Here is a 23,163-nt window from a genome sequence, read left to right on the forward strand (position 1 = left end):
TGCCTCTGTGCTAGTATGCGTGCCATTAGCGTTAGCCACGCTTCTAGGGCCTCTTTTCTTTTGGAAAAGAATGATTACATTTTTTTTTTAATATTATTAATAAAAAAAAAATTATTCGACTAAGAGGTTGGCAGTCGACTACGGCTCCTTTCGACCGATTAGTCGACTAATCGACTAATAGGGGTCAGCCCAACTCTTATATATATCTCTATATATCTCTATCTTGCTATATCTCTCTCTATATATATATATATATCTCTCTATCTCTCTATATTTCTCTATCTCCTATATCTCTCTCTATCTCTCTATATTTATCTCTCTCATATCTCTCTCTCTCTCTCTCTCTTTCTTTCTCTCTCTATCTGCTTTCTTGGAAGCATAATTTGACTTTACAAGTTATGGATAGATGGACAGATGACTGACAGACAGCTTATCATATTTCAAATATAGAACATTTCCTGGCCATGTGTGTCTGTGGAGCATCTGTTCAGAGAGATAATATAATCACTGACCCTCTGCTGCAAGGCACACACACACACACACACACACACACACACACACACACACACACACACACACACACACACACACACACACACACACACACACACACACACACACACACACACACACACCCAGCAACTGAATCCTATTAGTCCACTATTGTTCCTATCTGATTACATTACTTCTGTTCTGTTCTAGCATGACTACACACTGACACTCGACAGGCCTTGGTACATTTAGTATTGCCTGGGGCACACACACACACACACACACACACACACACACACCTACACACACACACACACACACACACACACACACACACACACACACACACACACACACACACACACACACACACACACACACACACACACACACACACACACTATGCCATTATCCTGTTGACCTTAGCAATACAGTCACTTCCACCCACTACCATCATTCAACCAGACTACATTGTGTCCATTAGTTTATCTGTAAAGAGAGAGAGAGAGAGAGAGAGAGAGAGAGAGAGAGAGAGCGAGAGAGAGCGAGAGAGCGAGAGGGAGATGGAGAGAGAGAGAGATTACTGATGTAGAGATAAAAAGAGAGCGAGGGGCTGATGGAGAGAGATATAGACTGATTGGAGAGAGCGAGACGGGGAGAGACAGCGATGGAGCGTACAGTATATGACTCCTGATGATGACACAGCTAGCCTGCATGAAGACATAGGCTGATGGAGAGATAGAGATAGATGGAGAGAAGCAAAGGTATGGAAGCTCAGCCAACAGGCACATTTGTGTGTGTGTGTGTGTGTGTGTGTGTGTGTGTGTGTGTGTGTGTGTGTGTGTGTGTGTGTGTGTGTGTGTGTGTGTGTGTGTGTGTGTGTGTGTGTGTGTGTGTGTGTGTGTGTGTGTGTGTGTGTGTGTGTGTGTGTGTGTGTGTGTGTGTGTGTGTGTGTGTGTGTGTGTGTGTGTGTGTGTGTGTGTGTGTGTGTGTGTGTGTGTGTGTGTGTGTGTGTGTGTGTGTGTGTGTGTGTGTGTGTGTGTGTGTGTAAATTGTGCAGGGTGTCGAGGTGCAGTTAGGGGTTAAGTGTCTGCCTGGGAGGAGCAGGACTTGAACCGGGAACCTTCCGATTACTACTCTGCCTCTCTCACACTCTCTGTCTCTACTGTATATCTCTCTCTCTCTCTCTGCCTCTACCCTCTCTCTCTCCATCTCTCATACTCTCTGCCTCTACCCTCTATCTCCATCTCTCACACTCTCTGTCTCTACTGTATATCTCTCTGTATCTACCCTCTCTCTCTCATACTCTCTGCCTCTACCCTCTCTCTCTCCATCTCTCATACTATCTGCCTCTACCCTCTCTCTCTCCATCTCTCATACTATCTGCCTCTACCCTCTCTCTCTCTCTCTCTCATACTCTCTGCCTCTACCCTCTCTCTCCCTCCATCTCTCATACTATCTGCCTCTACCCTCTCTCTCTCCATCTCTCATACTATCTGCCTCTACCCTCTCTCTCTCCATCTCTCATACTCTCTGCCTCTACCCTCTCTCTCTCCATCTCTCATACTCTCTGCCTCTACCCTCTCTCTCCCTCCATCTCTCATACTATCTGCCTCTACCCTCTCTCTCTCCATCTCTCATACTATCTGCCTCTACCCTCTCTCTCTCCATCTCTCATACTATCTGCCTCTACCCTCTCTCTCTCCATCTCTCATACTATCTGCCTCTACCCTCTCTCTCTCCATCTCTCATACTATCTGCCTCTACCCTCTCTCTCTCCATCTCTCATACTATCTGCCTCTACCCTCTCTCTATCCATCTCTCATACTATCTGCCTCTACCCTCTCTCTCTCCATCTCTCATACTCTCTGCCTCTACCCTCTCTCTCCCTCCATCTCTCATACTCGCTCTGTCTATACTCTGCATCCCTCTCCATCTCTCACACTCTCTGTATCTACTCTCTCTCTGTCTCTACCCTCTTTCTCTCGCTCTCTCTCTCCTCTCTATCTCTCTCCATCTCTCAAGGCCCTCCCATAGTCGAGCGGAACGTCCGCACGGATGCAAAGCAGACTCCCAAGTGCGAAGCTCCAATTTTCTAAGCGAGCGTCCGCTCACTTGGTGTCACACAAAACGCTGCTCGGCGTTGACATCGACCTGCATTTAATGTGACGCCGATCTGCATTTGACTCTGAACACTCGCTCCGTGCCAAGTGAGAGTAGGTCAGGATCATGATTAAATGGGTAGGATTGGTCCGGTAAAACGTTGGCAGGTAGATGATGCTAAATTTTGTTTTACTATCGCTAATCGTCATCCATTCCAATTCATATACATTTGGACCATGTCTTTTTTCATCATCTGAAGAAACCCTACCTGCCTCTTCAGGGAGCAGACAGGGGTCACCTTGTTTAGGGAGCAGGTAGGGGTCACCTTGTTTAGGGAGCAGACGGGGTCACCTTGTTTAGGGAGCAGACAGGGGTCACCTTGTTTAGGGAGCAGGTAGGGGTCACCTTGTTTAGGGAGCAGACGGGGTCACCTTGTTTAGGGAGCAGACAGGGGTCACCTTGTTTAGGGAGCAGGTAGGGGTCACCTTGTTTAGGGAGCAGACAGGGTCACCTTGTTTAGGGAGCAGACGGGGTCACCTTGTTTAGGGAGCAGACGGGGTCACCTTGTTTAGGGAGCAGACAGGGTCACCTTGTTTAGGGAGCAGACAGGGTCACCTTGTTTAGGGAGCAGACAGGGTCACCTTGTTTAGGGAGCAGACAGGGTCACCTTGTTTAGGGAGCAGACGGGGTCACCTTGTTTAGGGAGCAGACAGGGTCACCTTGTTTAGGGAGCAGACAGGGTCACCTTGTTTAGGGAGCAGACAGGGTCACCTTGTTTAGGGAGCAGACAGGGTCACCTTGTTTAGGGAGCAGACAGGGTCACCTTGTTTAGGGAGCAGACAGGGTCACCTTGTTTAGGGAGCAGACAGGGTCACCTTGTTTAGGGAGCAGACGGGGTCACCTTGTTTAGGGAGCAGACAGGGTCACCTTGTTTAGGGAGCAGACGGGGTCACCTTGTTTAGGGAGCAGACAGGGTCACCTTGTTTAGGGAGCAGGTAGGGTCACCTTGTTTAGGGAGCAGGTAGGGTCACCTTGTTTAGGGAGCAGGTAGGGGTCACCTTGTTCAGGGAGCAGACAGGGGTCACCTTGTTTAGGGAGCAGGTAGGGGTCACCTTGTTTAGGGAGCAGACGGGGTCACCTTGTTTAGGGAGCAGACAGGGTCACCTTGTTTAGGGAGCAGACGGGGGTCACCTTGTTTAGGGAGCAGACAGGGGTCACCTTGTTTAGGGAGCAGACAGGGGTCACCTTGTTTAGGGAGCAGACAGGGTCACCTTGTTTAGGGAGCAGACGGGGTCACCTTGTTTAGGGAGCAGACAGGGTCACCTTGTTTAGGGAGCAGACGGGGTCACCTTGTTTAGGGAGCAGACAGGGTCACCTTGTTTAGGGAGCAGGTAGGGTCACCTTGTTTAGGGAGCAGGTAGGGTCACCTTGTTTAGGGAGCAGGTAGGGTCACCTTGTTTAGGGAGCAGGTAGGGTCACCTTGTTTAGGGAGCAGGTAGGGGTCACCTTGTTCAGGGAGCAGACAGGGGTCACCTTGTTTAGGGAGCAGGTAGGGGTCACCTTGTTCAGGGAGCAGACAGGGTCACCTTGTTTAGGGAGCAGGTAGGGGTCACCTTGTTCAGGGAGCAGACAGGGGTCACCTTGTTTAGGGAGCAGACAGGGTCACCTTGTTTAGGGAGCAGACGGGGTCACCTTGTTTAGGGAGCAGACAGGGTCACCTTGTTTAGGGAGCAGACAGGGTCACCTTGTTTAGGGAGCAGACAGGGTCACCTTGTTTAGGGAGCAGGTAGGGTCACCTTGTTTAGGGAGCAGGTAGGGGTCACCTTGTTTAGGGAGCAGACAGGGTCACCTTGTTTAGGGAGCAGGTAGGGTCACCTTGTTTAGGGAGCAGGTAGGGGTCACCTTGTTCAGGGAGCAGACAGGGGTCACCTTGTTTAGGGAGCAGACAGGGTCACCTTGTTTAGGGAGCAGACAGGGTCACCTTGTTTAGGGAGCAGACAGGGTCACCTTGTTTAGGGAGCAGACAGGGTCACCTTGTTTAGGGGCACTCAGACAGGGTTGGGCTGTTCCATCGGCTGTTGCAGGGAATCAAACCTGTGACCTTCTGCTTAATTCTCAGAACAAGCCTTAATACGCTGTGTGTGTGTGTGTGTGTGTGTGTGTGTGTGTGTGTGTGTGTGTGTGTGTGTGTGTGTGTGTGTGTGTGTGTGTGTGTGTGTGTGTGTGTGTGTGTGTGTGTGTGTGTGTGTGTGTGTGTGTGTGTGTGTGTGTGTGTGTGTGTGTGTGTGTGTGTGTGTGTGTGTGTGTGTGTGTGTGTGTGTGTGTGTGTGTGTGTGTGTGTGTGTGTGTGTGTGTGTGTGTTAGGTTAATGGGGGATAATGGAGCAGTCCTAATCGGTTACTATGGTCCATAAAGAACTATTGTTGAAGCTGTTAAACTACTTCTAGGAACCCTGTAACCCACGGTTACCATGTCACCTGACCTTGAAGACCACACACACACACACACACACACACACACACACACACACACACACACACACACACACACACACACACACACACACACACACACACATGCTGAAGGGATGAGATCATGGTAGTGACTCACACAGTTTGTGACACAGTGACACCTAGTGGTTAAATGACAGTATTACATAAACATTTTCACCCCACGCTCATTGAAAACGCATGGCGAAGGCTGTACTGTATGACGCAGCCTGAAGGATAATCATCATCTCTTTATTGCTGAAACACGTGTACAATTATGAGAATTTAGCTGAATGACGTTTGAATTATTGTCTGACGAATAGAGTATTGATGTTGATCTTTTTGTTTTTCTATTGTCTCTTTCAGAAGGAGCTGAGCCTACCGCGGCGGGGCAGTTTGTAAGTACCCAGCATCCCATATGTCTTCTGTCACAGTAGGACCCCCAGCTGTGGGTGGAGCTGTCTTTCTGCCTGCCTGTCTGAAAATGGGATGACAGACCCAAAGGAGCGCTGCAATGAACCAGACTTACTGCAGCCGCACCTATGACTGGAGGGGTGTGTGTGTGTGTGTGTGTGTGTGTGTGTGTGTGTGTGTGTGTGTGTGTGTGTGTGTGTGTGTGTGTGTGTGTGTGTGTGTGTGTGTGTGTGTGTGTGTGTGTGTGTGTGTGTGTGTGTGTGTGTGTGTGTGTGTGTGTGTGTGTGTGTGTGTGTGTGTGTGTGTGTGTGTGTGTGTGTGTGTTTATAGGGGCTATAGCAACTGTCTAGTTGTGGCAGCAGCACTGTGCTCATTGCTGGAACCAATGAAAGAGAGAGAGCGAGAGAGTAGAGCCATATGAAATCCGTTTTATTATTTTCCAAATTCCATTTTATTTTTTCCCAAATTCCGTTTTTTCCGTTTTAATATTTCAGAATTCTGTATTTTGCTTTTTATGCTCATTTTACCATCAGAAATAGTGTCTAATAAGTGGGAATTAATAAATGTCTACAATTGAATATGACATAACAGTCCATTTAATGTTTTTAAGTGCTGCAACTCAGAAATACAGTTACATTTTACACAATACTTTTCAAATAATATTGTGACAAAATAAAAATACACATTTCAAGTGTAAACAATAGATACAGCTAGCTACTACTGACATTATCACAATGTCAGTAGCCTAGCTATATCTATTTTATTGTGATGAAATATAGTAATGCATAATTTAGGCACCTTTAGTTTAGTTTATTTCGTTTATAAAGGACAGTGTATAATGACAATAGTTTGCATTAAACAAATGGATTGCACCAGATTTAGCAAGAAGCTATCATTTCCATCTATAGTCCTATGTACTGTAAAACGTTTCATAGCTATTTAAGTTTATTTCGATTATAAAGGGCAGTGTATAATGACTCGTTTGCATTAAACAAATGGATGGGTGCACTAGATTTAGCAAGAAGCGATCATGTCCTAACGTTATCTATTTAATCACAATAGTGTCGCACATGTTTTTGCGGGTCCAGTCCACGGAACGTTGACAGAATTAGCAAAACACCTTATCGCCGGAGGCATAAAAGTCATTAGGATACTGCTCTGCTCTGAATTGAGGGCTTATTGGGGAATTTATTAGCTTCTTGACGATGTAAACACCGAAGCAGCGAGACGCTTGGGAGACTGCCTGTGTTGTGTGTAACCCGCTCTAGCGTCCGCCTCCCCGGTCGCGTGTGCACCAAGCGTTCCACCCAAAAACGGAATTTCAGTCCAGATTAGGCCAAATTCTGCAATATTCCACGTTTTGCAGTTGATTCCATTTTTATTGGTCAATTCCGCGATTCCGTCCGCGATTCCGTGAACGCGGATTTCATATGGCTCTACGAGAGAGTGGGATTGTGTGTTTGTTTGTCTGGTTGCACTTGTGTGTGGTGTGCAGGGCTCCAGACTAACTTTTTCATTTAGGTGCAGCAGCACATAATTTAGGTGCACCCAAAAATGTTCACAGAATCTTTTGCCCGTAAGCAAGTTAGCTCGCAAAGTCCAATCCTTCACTTTTGTATGTCTATTTTAACACACTGTGTGTGTACCATATGTTTGTGTGTGGTGTGTACCATACTGTATGTGTGTGTGTGGTGTGTTCCATATGTTTGTGTGTGGTGTGTACCATTATGTTTGTGTGTGGTGTGTACCATTATGTCTGTGTGTGGTGTGTACCATTATGTCTGTGTGTGGTGTGTACCATTATGTTTGTGTGTGGTGTGTACCATTATGTCTGTGGTGTGTGTACCATTATGTTTGTGTGTGGTGTGTGTACCATTATGTCTGTGTGTGGTGTGTACCATTATGTTTGTGTGTGGTGTGTACCATTATGTCTGTGGTGTGTGTACCATTATGTCTGTGTGTGGTGTGTACCATTATGTCTGTGTGTGGTGTGTACCATTATGTTTGTGTGTGGTGTGTACCATTATGTCTGTGGTGTGTGTACCATTATGTTTGTGTGTGGTGTGTGTACCATATGTTTGTGTGGTGTGTACCGTATGTCTGTGTGTAGTGGTGTGTATTCATCGGGAGCAATTAGGGGTTAAGTGTCTTGCTCAAGGACACTTCGACACGCTGCCCGGCGGGAGGAGCGGGAATCGAACCGGGTACCTCCAGATTACCAGACGACTGCTCTACCTCCCGAGCCAGTGTCGCCCGCCCAATGGTGTTAACTGTTAACCCTTTCACTACCACACTACCAAATGGTTAACCCTTTCACTGTGACGGTACATACGGTTAACCATTGCACTGCCACGCGGCAATAAGGTTAACCCTTTCACTACCACACTACTGACGGAACCGTCTGCAGTGTGGTAGTGAAATGGTTAAATGAAAACACCAACATTATGGGACATGCACTTACTGTCTTTTTCCAGAGTCAGACAAGAAGATAGATATACATTTCCTCTCTGTGTGTTCAGTAGAAAGCTATCCGGCTGCAAGGTACTGTATAGCCTAGCTTAGCACAAATCAGTGGAAGCGGATATGGACCACTAGCCTAGCTGTTGAGCAAAAAACATCTCTCCTGGAGTTTTAAGCTAGTGGTCCCTACCCACTTCCATTCATTTGCACTGACTCTAGAGAAGATGGTAAGCACATTTCCAATAATGTTGGCGTGCCCCTTTTACATTTGATTAATATTTTCATTAAATATTATAAATTATATATATTATTTTATTATAATGTATATCATAAATATGCATCACAAGAGCAATTGCGCTGCATATACGTCACATTGGCCACCTGTGTCTGACTGATCCGAGAGGTTGTGTGTTTGCTGCTGACTCACTCAGAGCTGGAGTTTAAAGCAGCTCACTGTCGGGACCTGAGCTCCCTGAGAGCAGCAGTCGCCGGGTAGATTTCATCCATCTGTTCCCAGTTGAATTAAATTAAACCCAATGCTCGCTGGGAAGGATGCAATTTCTCATTTAACGATTTAACAAGAACGATGGATTTTACAAAGTATAAGGTTGTTTTCTTTTGACCGGGATGGGGTTATTAACACCAGCTGATGAGGGTTGGGTGGGTTACACATACTTGAACCACTTTGGTCCAACTCCAGTTCTAATGCCAGTGCCTTGCTCAAGGGCAACGTGGGCAGGAGTGTAGGGTTGGGCACCGAGAACCGGTTCTAATAGGAACCGGTTCCTAACTTCCGGTTCTGGAACCGGAAGTAACATATTTGCATTTCGATTCTTAATTTCAATTCTTAAAAAAATTCAAAATCTTTTTTGTTTACTTTGTTAATTAATACCCTAGTTACAGTACAGCAACCAAATTAAACTGTATCAAGTCAACTGACAATGTGAATAGTATGAAAAAAAAATTAAAATAAAAAATCTCCTGCGAAATAAGCTGTGACCTGTTTTGACCTGCACCTCAAAGAATCTAAATGGAGAATCGGAATCGGAATCGTTCAAATCCAAACGATGCCCAACCCTACAGGAGTGTGAACCTAGCATGCGCATGTCATTTACGGAAACTTGCAGCGGGGAGAACATGCAGCCTCCACACAGAAAGGCCCCCCTGTCTGGTTTGAACCCCAGAACATGCAGCCTCCACGCAGAAAGGCCCCCCTGTCTGGTTTGAACCCCAGAACATGCAGCCTCCACGCAGAAAGGCCCCCCTGTCTGGTTTGAACCCCAGAACATGCAGCCTCCACGCAGAAAGGCCCCCCTGTCTGGTTTGAACCCCAGAACATGCAGCCTCCACGCAGAAAGGCCCCCCTGTCTGGTTTGAACCCCAGAACATGCAGCCTCCACGCAGAAAGGCCCCCCTGTCTGGTTTGAACCCCAGAACATGCAGCCTCCACGCAGAAAGGCCCCCCTGTCTGGTTTGAACCCCAGAACATGCAGCCTCCACGCAGAAAGGCCCCCCTGTCTGGTTTGAACCCCAGAACATGCAGCCTCCACGCAGAAAGGCCCCCCTGTCTGGTTTGAACCCCAGAACATGCAGCCTCCACGCAGAAAGGCCCCCCTGTCTGGTTTGAACCCCAGAACATGCAGCCTCCACGCAGAAAGGCCCCCCTGTCTGGTTTGAACCCCAGAACATGCAGCCTCCACGCAGAAAGGCCCCCCTGTCTGGTTTGAACCCCAGAACATGCAGCCTCCACGCAGAAAGGCCCCCCTGTCTGGTTTGAACCCCAGAACATGCAGCCTCCACGCAGAAAGGCCCCCCTGTCTGGTTTGAACCCGATGCCTTCTCACTGTGCTCACGGCAGCGCTAACTGCTACAGCGTGCTGCAGGGTCATGATGTCAGTCTGCTTAGTCCTGCTAAACATGTGGATGTGATTGAGCGTGTTACAGTACACACTGTTGCATAAGGCTCCCTGGACGCGTCCTCTGCTGCAGACCGGAGGCACGTGAAGGAATCCAGTCCTCTCTCTCACACAACATGCACGTGTCACAGCGAGCTAACACGCTAATAAAAGTGTCCTCGTTCCTCGTGGCGTGTGGATGTGACTCAGTGGCGTGTTGCTCTCTGATAATACTAGTACCACAGACACAGAGAGAGAATACTAGTACCACATACACACAGAGAGAATACTAGTACCACAGACACAGAGAGAGAATACTAGTACCACATACACACAGAGAGAATACTAGTACCACAGACACAGAGAGAGAATACTAGTACCACATACACACAGAGAGAATACTAGTACCACAGAGAGAATACTAGTACCACATACACACAGAGAGAATACTAGTACCACAGAGAGAATACTAGTACCACATACACACAGAGAGAATACTAGTACCACAGACACAGAGAGAGAATACTAGTACCACATACACACAGAGAGAATACTAGTACCACAGAGAGAATACTAGTACCACATACACACAGAGAGAATACTAGTACCACAGAGAGAATACTAGTACCACATACACACAGAGAGAATACTAGTACCACAGACACACAGAGAGAATACTAGTACCACAGACACAGAGAGAGAATACTAGTACCACAGAGAGAATACTAGTACCACAGACACACAGAGAGAATACTAGTACCACAGACACACAGAGAGAATACTAGTACCACAGAGAGAATACTAGTACCACAGACACACAGAGAGAATACTAGTACCACAGACACACAGAGAGAATACTAGTACCACAGAGAGAATACTAGTACCACATACACACAGAGAGAGAATACTAGTACCACAGAGAGAATACTAGTACCACAGACACACAGAGAGAATACTAGTACCACAGACACACAGAGAGAATACTAGTACCACAGAGAGAATACTAGTACCACAGACACACAGAGAGAATACTAGTACCACAGACACACAGAGAGAATACTAGTACCACATACACACAGAGAGAATACTAGTACCACAGAGAGAATACTAGTACCACAGACACACAGAGAGAATACTAGTACCACAGACACACAGAGATAATACTAGTACCACAGACACACAGAGAGAATACTAGTACCACAGACACACAGAGAGAATACTAGTACCACAGACACACAGAGAGAATACTAGTACCACAGACACACAGAGAGAATACTAGTACCACATACACACATAGAGAATACTAGTACCACAGAGAGAATACTAGTACCACAGACACAGAGAGAGAATACTAGTACCACAGATACAGATAGATAATACTAGTACCACAGATACAGAGAGAGAATACTAGTACCACAGACACACATAGAGAATACTAGTACCACAGACACAGAGAGAATACTAGTACCACAGACACAGAGAGAGAATACTAGTACCACAGACACACATAGAGAATACTAGTACCACAGACACAGAAATAATACTAGTACCACAGATATAATACTAGTACCACATACACAGAAATAATACTAGTACCACAGATAGAATACTAGTACCACATACACAGAAATAATACTAGTACCACAGATAGAATACTAGTACCACATACACAGAAATAATACTAGTACCACAGATAGAATACTAGTACCACATACACAGAAATAATACTAGTACCACAGATAGAATACTAGTACCACAGATATAATACTAGTACCACATACACAGAAATAATACTAGTACCACAGATAGAATACTAGTACCACAGATATAATACTAGTACCACATACACAGAAATAATACTAGTACCACAGATAGAATACTAGTACCACAGACACATAGAGAATACTAGTACCACAGACACAGAGATAATACTAGTACCACAGACACAGAGAGAATACTAGTACCACAGACACAGAGAGAATACTAGTACCACATACACATAGATAATACTAGTACCACAGATATAGAATACTAGTACCACAGACACAGAGAGAATACTAGTACCACATACACATAGATAATACTAGTACCACAGATATAGAATACTAGTACCACATACACAGATAGAATACTAGTACCACATACACAGATAGAATACTAGTACCACAGACACAGAGAGAATACTAGTACCACAGATATAGAATACTAGTACCACATACACAGATAGAATACTAGTACCACATACACAGATAGAATACTAGTACCACAGACACAGAGAGAATACTAGTACCACAGAAACAGAGATAATACTTGTACTACACACACATAATACCAGTACCACACGCACGTTTGTTTGTGTGCACTCGTTTGTGTGTTGCACATACCCACTGTGTGTGTGTGTGTGTGTGTGTGTGTGTGTGTGTGTGTGTGTGCTGTATGATATATCAATAGTAGGAAATGAGTCAAATGACTTACTCACTCTGTGGGTCCGGTTAATAACAAGGTTTATTAACCAGATAGATCAAATATATACAAGGTAGTTAGAGAAAATGGCTGAGGCTTCTGCCCAGGTAATCAGCTGAAATGACCCAGGTGAAGAAGAGTAAATCTTGTGAGGAGGGGGTCTTTATAGTGTGAAGGGGGAGGGAGGGGGGGGGGCCCAGGAGAGGGGACAAAATAGAAGGGAGGGGGATGTCTTTACATGATAGTTAGGGGCTCCTCACAATATATTATACCACAGTGCAAAGACCTGCGTATGATTTTAATTCTTTGAATTTGCTTCAATACTACAGAGTATCTGAACACGTGTGGTGTTGAATGTTGGTATCTAGTGACACTGTCATTCAACACCAAATTCCGATACCTAAGTCGTTAATCTCATCCGTGTCAGTGAGCCAATAAGCACGTCTGTTCCAAGGTATAACATGTCTTCTGCTCAACCACAATCCAAAAGCATCCAAAATTAAACAAGGTCTCTGATTGGCTCACACAGCAGCACATGTGACACACATAACTCAGCAAAGTAATGTATTGGGAAAAAATATCGTTTTTGGTATCGGTAAGGAATCCCAGGTTGATATTGGCACAGATCGAACATTTTCAAACGATCCCCAGCCCTAGATATGAACCTGTTGTATATATATATATATAGCAGTTGTACTGCATGTACGTGAGTTTGGATGCCCTGGAAAAAAGAGGGAGAGCAGATAAAGGTTAATGGAGGCTGATGGAACAGTTCTACTCAGGTAGTGCTGCTGGTATTGTGTGTGTGAGTGTGTTTGCGTGCGTGTGAGTGTGAGTGCGTGCATCACATTGTATCCAGGATTGTCCTGCCAAGGGAATTATTCATCCTTTACTTGACTGACACCAGCACTTGGTCCAAAAGACACACACACACACACACACACACACACACACACACACACACACACACACACACACAAACACACACACACACACACACACACACACACACACACAATGGATTAATGTGGGTATTTGAAACCAGGGAACATGGTGGCCTCCTAGTTCCTCCTCCACACTAAAAGCCAGCACTGTCCTGCAGTAGATTAGATTCGATTAAAATGTATTGTCATTATAGCCCAAGTACAGTACAACAAAAAGAAGTTTGACATCCAACCTGCGTGTCGACAGCTCTGGCTCGGTCAGACTTGGCCAAGACCCTGAAAGTGTATTCTAAAGAGGACATATTATGGAAAATGGGCTTTTGCTTAGTCGTTATATTATATATATTATATTATTATGTATTTCAGTGTCTGAAATGTAATTTAGGTGCTGCTGAAAAAAATTGCATAATGTACTCGTAGACGTTTACATTTAGTCATTTAGCTGAACGTTTTCATCCAAAGCGATTTACAAGTTCTGTACGACAAGTCATCAGGAAGGGTACAACTCTTTCAGCCGAGTAACAATGATCAAGCAGTGCTGAAACTTGGCTGCTACAGTAGTGAGTGCTTAGACATAAGACATATTAGTATAGTAGGAGGAGTGCATGGTAGTATAGGAGAGTAATAAGGTTAGTGTTTAAAAAAAAATATATATATATTTAATTTCAGATATTGATTAAAAAACCTGTTCCACCCGACGGGACCGGATCCGGTCCCAAAATGGCATCTGGTCATAAATCAATATTGTTGATTTAGTTAATTGAGTGATGAAAAAAAGTTGTGATTTTAAAATCAAATGTTTTCAAGTATTAACATCACTAACATGTCACAAAAGCATCTAGAATGTATATTATCATCAATACGTTAGTTTAGCAATAGGTTAAAAGTAGGGATGCTCGATATTGGCTTTTTTACCGATACCGATATACCGATATTGTCCAACTCTTAATTTCCGATACCGATATCAACCGATACCGATATATGCAGGGTTTCCCCCCCCCCAAAAACTGAATAATTTCAGGTAATTAACATTACATATCTCTTGTTGTGGAATTAACACATTATGCATACTTTTGACAATAAATAAAATCAGAATTTGTTCTTACTTGCTTGCCTGGGTAAATAAAGGTTATAGAAATGTAAAAAAAAAATTGAAAACCGATACCGATATTTTCCGATATCACATTTTAATGCCGATATCGGCCGATAATATCGGTAGGCCGATAATATCGGACATCCCTAGTTAAAAGTTCCATTAGATAGTTTTAACTTCTCGATTTGCTGAAGTCTATTGCAAGACGGCGACCATTTTGGAAAATTTGAACCATGGAAATTGTAGTTTTTTTGCGGCCATTTTGTCGAGGGCATGCATAGCTGTGGATTTTTGCGAACTACACTTCCTGGCAGATTCTGTGGGGGTTCAAAGTTCAGCGTTCTGAATGAATTATATCAATAACTCTTATTATTCGGGATAATAAGCCACAAAAGGTAACGTTTTTGACAAATATTGAAACAGTTAGTTTCTCCTCCCTATTGTTAGCATGTAGCAACAATTAGATCTGAAATTAGTTTCAAAATGGTTGCACTATGGTGAAAAAACACATGATCTCAAGAGGGTACTGAACTAGATCAGTGGCATTTTTTTAAGTTTGGTCATTATTATCATGGTGTTATTCACTGTCAAAGATGCAAAGAAAAATCATAATTCATATTCTCCTTTGTTTCATCACAATTTAAGCAAGCCTAGTAATAGATACAATATGTTTGACACTGTGAATACATTCCCTGAGGTCCATAGATGTCCCTAGATACCAATAATATGCAAATGGACCTTGTAGAAGTGGAGCAATATTCCATTTACCTACAGTAGGTATATATTTTAGGCGAAAATATTCCACGGGTGGAACAGGTTAAGGAAGTGTGTTTTTAGTCGACAGCGAAAGATTGGTCGGGATTCGACTGTCCTGACTGTGGTGGGAAGTTTGTTCCACCATTGTGGAGCGAGGACCGAGAATAGGCAGCTTCTCTTTGATGACCCCCCGGAGCTCGGATAGGAGTAGGTCTGAGGCGACCAGAACATGCAGAGTGCAGGGGTCTTGAGGGCGTGTAGTTAGAGACCATTGACCGGCGCCGCACGATATGCCTGGTCGAGGACCTTGAAGCGGATTTGTGTGGCAATGGGGAGCCAGTGCAGGTCCCTGAGAAGTGGGGTAACATGGGCTGATTTTGGTAGGTTGGAGATCAAATGGGCAGCTGCATTCTGGATGAGTTGAAGAGCAGTGCCTTGCCATAGTCGAGGCGAGACATGACAGTTGATTGGACACAGAGTTGAGTGGCTTCTTTTGTCAGGAAGGGGCGAATCCTTCTGACATTAGAATAGAATAGACTTTTAATTGTCATTGCACAGTATACAACGAAATTTCAGGGGAGCTCCCACAGACCGTAGTACATATATACATACATGAACAAATAACACATATAACACTGTACATAACAGAATATTTTAAATAATAAAGTGCATAATGGGTGGTAATCAGAGATTATCAAGTCCAGTGGTAAGTGCATGGTGCACATTCGGGGCCATTGGGATCCGTCTAATCCCACTATACGGCCAGCATTTCATAATAAACGTTCATTGTGCGTGAGGCTGTTTGTAGAGCTAAATCTATACTTTATATTATTGCTATCTGTCCATTCTCATTGTCAATTGACACTATAAACCGTCCCTTCAATATGCCTTATACAAATACTTTTTTCATCAATACGTTCCCATTTTATAGCGTCGTGAATATGAATTATATACCGGAATGTTCTGGTATATTTCCTGGAACGCGAGATAAAGGGTGCTAAGCTAATAACGTTAAATCGAATGGTGTTTCGGCTATCCAGCTAGAGCTAAAACTCAAAATGCATATTGTCGGTATCATGGTCCACCATGAATGCATGAAAGGGGGGGGGGGGGGGACGTCGTTTCTGATTATTGATTACCAATAACGGCATTAGCCTCAGTAGCCTTATTCGCTGATCGGCTGGGTATGATAACAAGGCCTGCTCAGCATGTAATTTACGTGAAAAAGCTCTTACCTGTGGCCGGTTGGATCCCCAAAATGATTTCCCAGTTATCGATCGCCATCTGGTAGATCCATATGTCCATTGGCTGATGCTATATTCCTTTACTGCACACTGAATTCAGCGTCCCAAAGACTATTCCAGGCCATCGGCTACACGCATAGCTTTAGGCTAACAGAAAAACCCATGCATAAAAAAAAGAAGAAAAAAAACACCGGTCTGTAACAGGGAACACTGCATTATCGAGACAGCGCCCCTATGAGGATCTGGCCGGCAATGCACTTTTCCGAATTCCAAGAGTAGGGTAAATCTGCAGTGCCACAGGGTGACATTGAGTGGGATATTACAATGGAATAAAAGCCAAAACAACCTTGCCACAGACATATCCGTGGTTGGCCCTCAACCGTTGGATCCGAAACACGGACATGTCCGTGGTTGGCCCCGAATGTGTTAAGAACAGTAGACTATTCTAAAATGATTTTGGTCAGTCATGCACATCCCTACCGGGGACTTGTGTGTATAGATTTGCGGGTCCCTGAGACAGACAGAATCGAGCACCACTGATCAGTACAGTAGTGAATACGTAACGTGACCCCAAACTACATATAGCTTTCAATCCCAAGCTGCTCCAATACTACTGTTCTATGTATAGAGGGTAACTTACTGTAAAGGGTTGAAAGGTCAAAGTTGAAAGGCCATCCAAGTATATGTGTGTGTGTGCACAGGGAACAGCTGAGCATCCCACAGCGGATGGATTTGAGCCTATTTATACCATTGTTTGTGTGTGTGTGTGTGTGTGGAACTGCCTTGACTATAAGCTCACTGACTGGAAAACGGCTCTATGTTAAACGGTGTCAACACACTCACAGGTCCTCACAGTTACAGTTATTGTGCAGAATGGACATGACCTGTAGGCTGTTAAATTGAATCCCCTTAGGGAGTTTCATTCTCTGAATTTTGACCCATCCTAACTATATTTAGGAGCAGTGGGCAGCCACACAGTGAACCAACTCCAGTTGTAATACCAGTACCTTGGTCAAGGGACCAACTCCAGTTGTAATACCAGTACCTTGGTCAAGGGACCAACTCCAGTTGTAATACCAGTACCTTGGTCAAGGGACCAACTCCAGTTGTAATACCAGTACCTTGGTCAAGGGACCAACTCCAGTTGTAATGCCAGTACCTTGGTCAAGAGACCAACTCCAGTTGTAATGCCAGTACCTTGGTCAAGGGACCAACTCCAGTTGTAATGCCAGTACCTTGGTCAAGAGACCAACTCCAGTTGTAATGCCAGTACCTTGGTCAAGAGACCAACTCCAGTTGTAATGCCAGTACCTTGGTCAAGAGACCAACTCCAGTTGTAATGCCAGTACCTTGGTCAAGAGACCAACTCCAGTTGTAATGCCAGTACCTTGGTCAAGAGACCAACTCCAGTTGTAATGCCAGTACCTTGGTCAAGGGACCAACTCCAGTTGTAATGCCAGTACCTTGGTCAAGAGACCAACTCCAGTTGTAATGCCAGTACCTTGGTCAAGGGACCAACTCCAGTTGTAATGCCAGTACCTTGGTCAAGAGACCAACTCCAGTTGTAATGCCAGTACCTTGGTCAAGAGACCAACTCCAGTTGTAATGCCAGTACCTTGGTCAAGGGACCAACTCCACTTGTAATGCCAGTACCTTGGTCAAGAGACCAACTCCAGTTGTAATGCCAGTACCTTGGTCAAGGGACCAACTCCAGTTGTAATGCCAGTACCTTGGTCAAGGGACCAACTCCAGTTGTAATGCCAGTACCTTGGTCAAGAGACCAACTCCAGTTGTGATGTCAGTACCTTGTGGTCAAGGGACCAACTCCAGTTGTAATGTCAGTACCTTGGTCAAGAGACAAACTCCAGCTGTAATGACAGTACCTTGGTCAAGGGACCAACTCCAGTTGTAATGCCAGTACCTTGGTCAAGAGACCAACTCCAGTTGTAATGCCAGTGCCAGTACCTTGGTCAAGAGACCAACTCCAGTTGTAATGCCAGTACCTTGGTCAAGGGACCAACTCCAGTTGTAATGCCAGTACCTTGGTCAAGGGACCAACTCCAGTTGTAATGCCAGTACCTTGGTCAAGAGACCAACTCCAGTTGTAATGCCAGTACCTTGGTCAAGAGACCAACTCCAGGTGTAATGCCAGTACCTTGGTCAAGGGACCAACTCCAGTTGTAATACCAGTACCTTGGTCAAGGGACCAACTCCAGGTGTAATGCCAGTACCTTGGTCAAGGGACCAACTCCAGTTGTAATGCCAGTACCTTGGTCAAGGGACCAACTCCAGTTGTAATGCCAGTACCTTGGTCAAGGGACCAACTCCAGTTGTAATGCCAGTACCTTGGTCAAGGGACCAACTCCAGTTGTAATACCAATACCTTGGTCAAGGGACCAACTCCAGTTGTAATGCCAGTACCTTGGTTAAGAGACCAACTCCAGTTGTAATGCCAGCACCTTGGTCAAGAGACCAACTCCAGTTGTAATGTCAGTACCTTGGTCAAGCGACCAACTCCAGTTGTAATGCCAGTACCTTGGTCAAGCGACCAACTCCAGGTGTAATGCCAGTACCTTGGTCAAGAGACCAACTCCAGTTGTAATGTCAGTACCTTGGTCAAGCGACCAACTCCAGTTGTAATGCCAGTACCTTGGTCAAGAGACCAACTCCAGTTGTAATGCCAGTACCTTGGTCAAGGGACCAACGCCAGTTGTAATACCAGTACCTTGGTCAAGAGACCAACTCCAGTTGTAATGCCAGTACCTTGGTCAAGGGACCAACTCCAGTTGTAATGCCAGTACCTTGGTCAAGGGACCAACGCCAGTTGTAATACCAGTACCTTGGTCAAGAGACCAACTCCAGGTGTAATGCCAGTACCTTGGTCAAGAGACCAACTCCAGTTGTAATGTCAGTACCTTGGTCAAGCGACCAACTCCAGTTGTAATGCCAGTACCTTGGTCAAGAGACCAACTCCAGTTGTAATGTCAGTACCTTGGTCAAGGGACCAACTCCAGTTGTAATGCCAGTACCTTGGTCAAGCGACCAACTCCAGTTGTAATGCCAGTACCTTGGTCAAGGGACCTACTCCAGTTGTAATGCTAGTACCTTGGTCAAGAGACCAACTCCAGTTGTAATGTCAGTACCTTGGTCAAGGGACCAACTCCAGTTGTAATGCCAGTACCTTGGTCAAGGGACCAACTCCAGTTGTAATGCCAGTACCTTGGTCAAGAGACCAACTCCAGTTGTAATGTCAGTACCTTGGTTGGTCTCACCTGTGGGTTTAGAAGAGTGAGAACTGAACATGGTAATGATGATGTCAAAATAACTACTGGCCATCGAAAGCTATAGAATAGCATAGAATTCTGAGACTACATTCCAAAGTAAGAACCTACAGTATAATATACCTGAAAGGGTTAACAGAAGGGTTATCAGAGTTAATAATAATATACAGAATGAGTTGGACGCCAGGACGATGTCTCTTCCACTGGCCTCCGTCTCTCTCACTGTCCTATACACTCGGGTCACCGTTTGAACCGCTCACTCACTGACACTTGGCTGGATGTATGTTTTTTTATTAGCCCGCTGCCTGCGGCCTCAGCTTTCATTAATGGACACGGATTAGTGTTGATGTCGTCAGCGGACAGGGAGTTCAAAGCCAGGTCAGCGTGATATTTCATACCCACTGCAGTCAGTAAGTTGTATAGCCTGCCAAGCTTCCCCTGTGACGACCTGTGTTGGAGGGACACGGTAGAGAGTTGAATAGCAGAGTTCAAAGGCAGGACGGCTCGACGTTACTTCCTGCTCCGTTCTCTCATGTCACGCTCTCTTTGAAATGATTGATTAGATTAGATTAGATTAGATTAGATTGTACTTTATTGTCATTATATTTGCATACAACGAGATTTGGGACTCAAATTTAAGGTGCAGTAACACAAGTAATAAAAAAGAAACATAAAATACTATACAGAAACATAAAATACTACTATACAATAAGACAATGTTACAATACTGTACAATATACAAAATAACAATACACAAATGACAATCACAGTGTCAGACGGTAGTGGGTGAGTGTTGCACTGTGGATATTGCACCTGAGAGGTAGGATGTTGCACAGTGTGGGAGGAGGGGGACGGGTGAATTATTAGTGTATATTAGATCCTCGGTGAGACACCCAGCCTTACTATGTGTCTCTCTGTATGTCTCTCTGTATGTCTCTCTCTCTCTCTCTCTCTCTCTCTCTCTCTCTCTCTCTCTCTCTCTCTCTCGCTCTCTCTCTCTCGCTCTCTCTCTCTCTCTCTCTCTCTCTCTCTCTCTCTCTCTCTCTCTCTCTCTCTCTCTCTCTCTCTCTCTCTCTCTCTCTCTCTCTCTCTCTCTCTCTCTCTCTCTCTCTCTCTCTCTCTCTCTCTCTCTCTCTCTCTCTCTCTCTTTGATGTGATCTTTGCTGAGACACCCAGCCTCACTATGTGTCTCTCTCTGGTATGTGGCCAGTGACGTGACAGGTTGTATTAATGGACACGTCTCGAGTGCTGTCTCAAGGTTCCCTGGGTGTAAACACAGCATGTAACACCATGCCAGGATCATAATAACACTGCGGCTGAAGCGGATGTTGACTGAGATTAATTATTAAGCCCAGTGGGCGATGGCATATCATATAGGCCTAATGTAATTTTTTTCATTCAGACGTATTCTATACATTACCTAGGCGTGACATCTGAACCTCTCCTTTGTCAAACACCCGCCCAGAACATGTTGACATGTCCTCATTTCACTGTATAGTCCGCCTGCTTTCTGGTCGCAGATGTCTTCTTATTCTGGTTTGAATGTTTCATTTCAGCAACTTTGGTTTATTAACGGCACAAGGTCCTTGAAGTGCTTAAAGTGCTTGGAATTCCTTAAAAACAAAAATACAAGGTGCTTAAAAAGTCCTTGTAATGCAAATCAACCATTCACATTGAAAGTTTTGTTCATCCATGATAACATTTTTCTGAATCAAGAAATAATTTTTTTTTAATCTAATGTGTAACTAATTGTTGGAAATTGGTTTTCATCATCATCAGGTGGCTTCTTCGTTCCGAAGGTTGCCTATCACTCTCCAACCCATTCTGTCCCCACTTCTTCTCTCCAACTCCGTGACTCCGCCTCTCACTCCGCTCCAATCACAGACGTCGTCTACCCAGCCTCTTCTTGGTCTTCCACTTCCTCTCTTTCCATCCACCTTCCCCATCACCACCTTCTTGAACATCTCCCCGCTGGATCCTCTCAGCACGTGCCCGCACAACTCCATCTTTCTCTTTTTCAACCTCTCCAGCAGCTGTCCTCCTTGCATAAGCCATTAATATTGGATCAGATTTTTTGTGAATTTGATCCTTTTAAATGCCCATTTAAAATGAAAAATAGTGGTTGGAAAAGTCCTTGAAAGTCCTTGCATTTCATTTTGCAATGTCTGCGGGAACCCTGTGTAAAGTAGACGGTACAGCAGTAAGACGCTCCTCTGGTCCTACTGTCTCTGATTACAGTTCCACTGGTTGGCTCACTGAGAGAGGGCGCTCTGTGTGACAGATGAGACCAAATTCAGGACAGACTGGCAGAATGCTCAGGTTGCTATACAGTCTGGACTCAGTCGAGGCCTCTCAACCTATGTTTGTGTACTTGCCTTTCCTCCAACATGGTTGCCTGTAACTAGGGCTGGGCGATATGGCCTAAACATTTTATCTCCGATTTCTTCACACCAAATCCGATTTACGATTTTAATCGATTTCTTTCTCTTAAAAACTAGAAACACCAAGGAAATCATTCAAATAAGCTTTGTTTTTATTTGACAAAAAAATGATCAAACCAAGATGAATTTCCCTATTGGGATTGAAGTGCAAACCTAACTTTCACCAATCTTCACTTAAAAAAATATATAATAATAATAATATATATATATATATATATATATATATATAAAAGGTTACTCTTGATCAAACAAAGATGAATGTCCCTATTGGGATTAATAGTGCAATAACTTGCTTTTTCACCAAACTTCACTTAAAACAAATAAAAGGTGCCTCTTGATCATCAAACAAGAATGAATTTCCCTATTGGGATTAATAAAGTGCAAATCTAACTTTCACCAAACATGCATTTTTGTAAAATAAAAGGTTGTTAAAGTTAGAGGTTATATATGATTGCTAGTAACTGAGTAACTGTCTAACTATGCATAACTGTTTCCACTGGAGGGCGCTATAGGCGGAGCTGTTAATGTTACCGCCAGGTAGAGGGTATATAAGCTGATGCCGACTCCCACTCTGTCTCTTCCCACCTACCTCTCACGGAGAGGAGATCCCATAGCCAGTTCTGTCAACAGGTTATGGGCCCAGATCACGCAGGGGCGAAATAATAAGGGTAGCAAGTTTAGCTGAAGTATAGGCTAGTTTAGCACCGGGAGCACCGCATGGCTAAAGGCTATACCAACAGAGCTAAAGCTACGCCTACCATCAAAAAGGAGGATGGCGACTCCCGGAGTCAGCATTGCCTTGGCTTGGGCTGATCGCTATACTAACTCGTTTGGCTGGATTAGGGGGAGGGAAGCCGTGGGTGGGAAACTGGCGTTGTGGACAGCGACGCCTACAGGTCAGGTCTGGGCGCTTGCTCAGCGGAGGCAGGACTTGAGGAAGGCAGCGTGACCTCCCACGCGTTACACTTCACCAATGAGAGCCCTCGCTGCCAGGTGAGAAGAGAGCCACTGGCTGTCGCCGCACGTGTCGGAGGAAGCGTGCGGATACTTCAGGGTTCCCTTGTACCGACCAGTAGGAGAACATGCGC

At 44.8% G+C, this 23,163-nt stretch overlaps 1 protein-coding gene across 1 annotated transcript in view; it reads left to right on the forward strand.

The window, feature by feature from the left end:
* The window catches only part of LOC311223569 (microtubule-associated serine/threonine-protein kinase 2-like), a 465,967-nt gene that overhangs the window by 268,072 nt on the left and 174,732 nt on the right, over positions 1-23,163 (forward strand). Inside the window, exon 4 of the mRNA XM_084308349.1 lies at positions 5,451-5,482. Within this exon, the coding sequence (XP_084164475.1) occupies positions 5,451-5,482 (32 nt within the window). The remainder of the gene's footprint in view (positions 1-5,450; positions 5,483-23,163) is intronic.

This window comes from Notolepis coatsorum, assembly GCF_963971535.1.
Source record: "Notolepis coatsorum genome assembly, chromosome: 2".
NCBI classification, from domain to species: Eukaryota; Metazoa; Chordata; class Actinopteri; order Aulopiformes; family Paralepididae; genus Notolepis; species Notolepis coatsorum.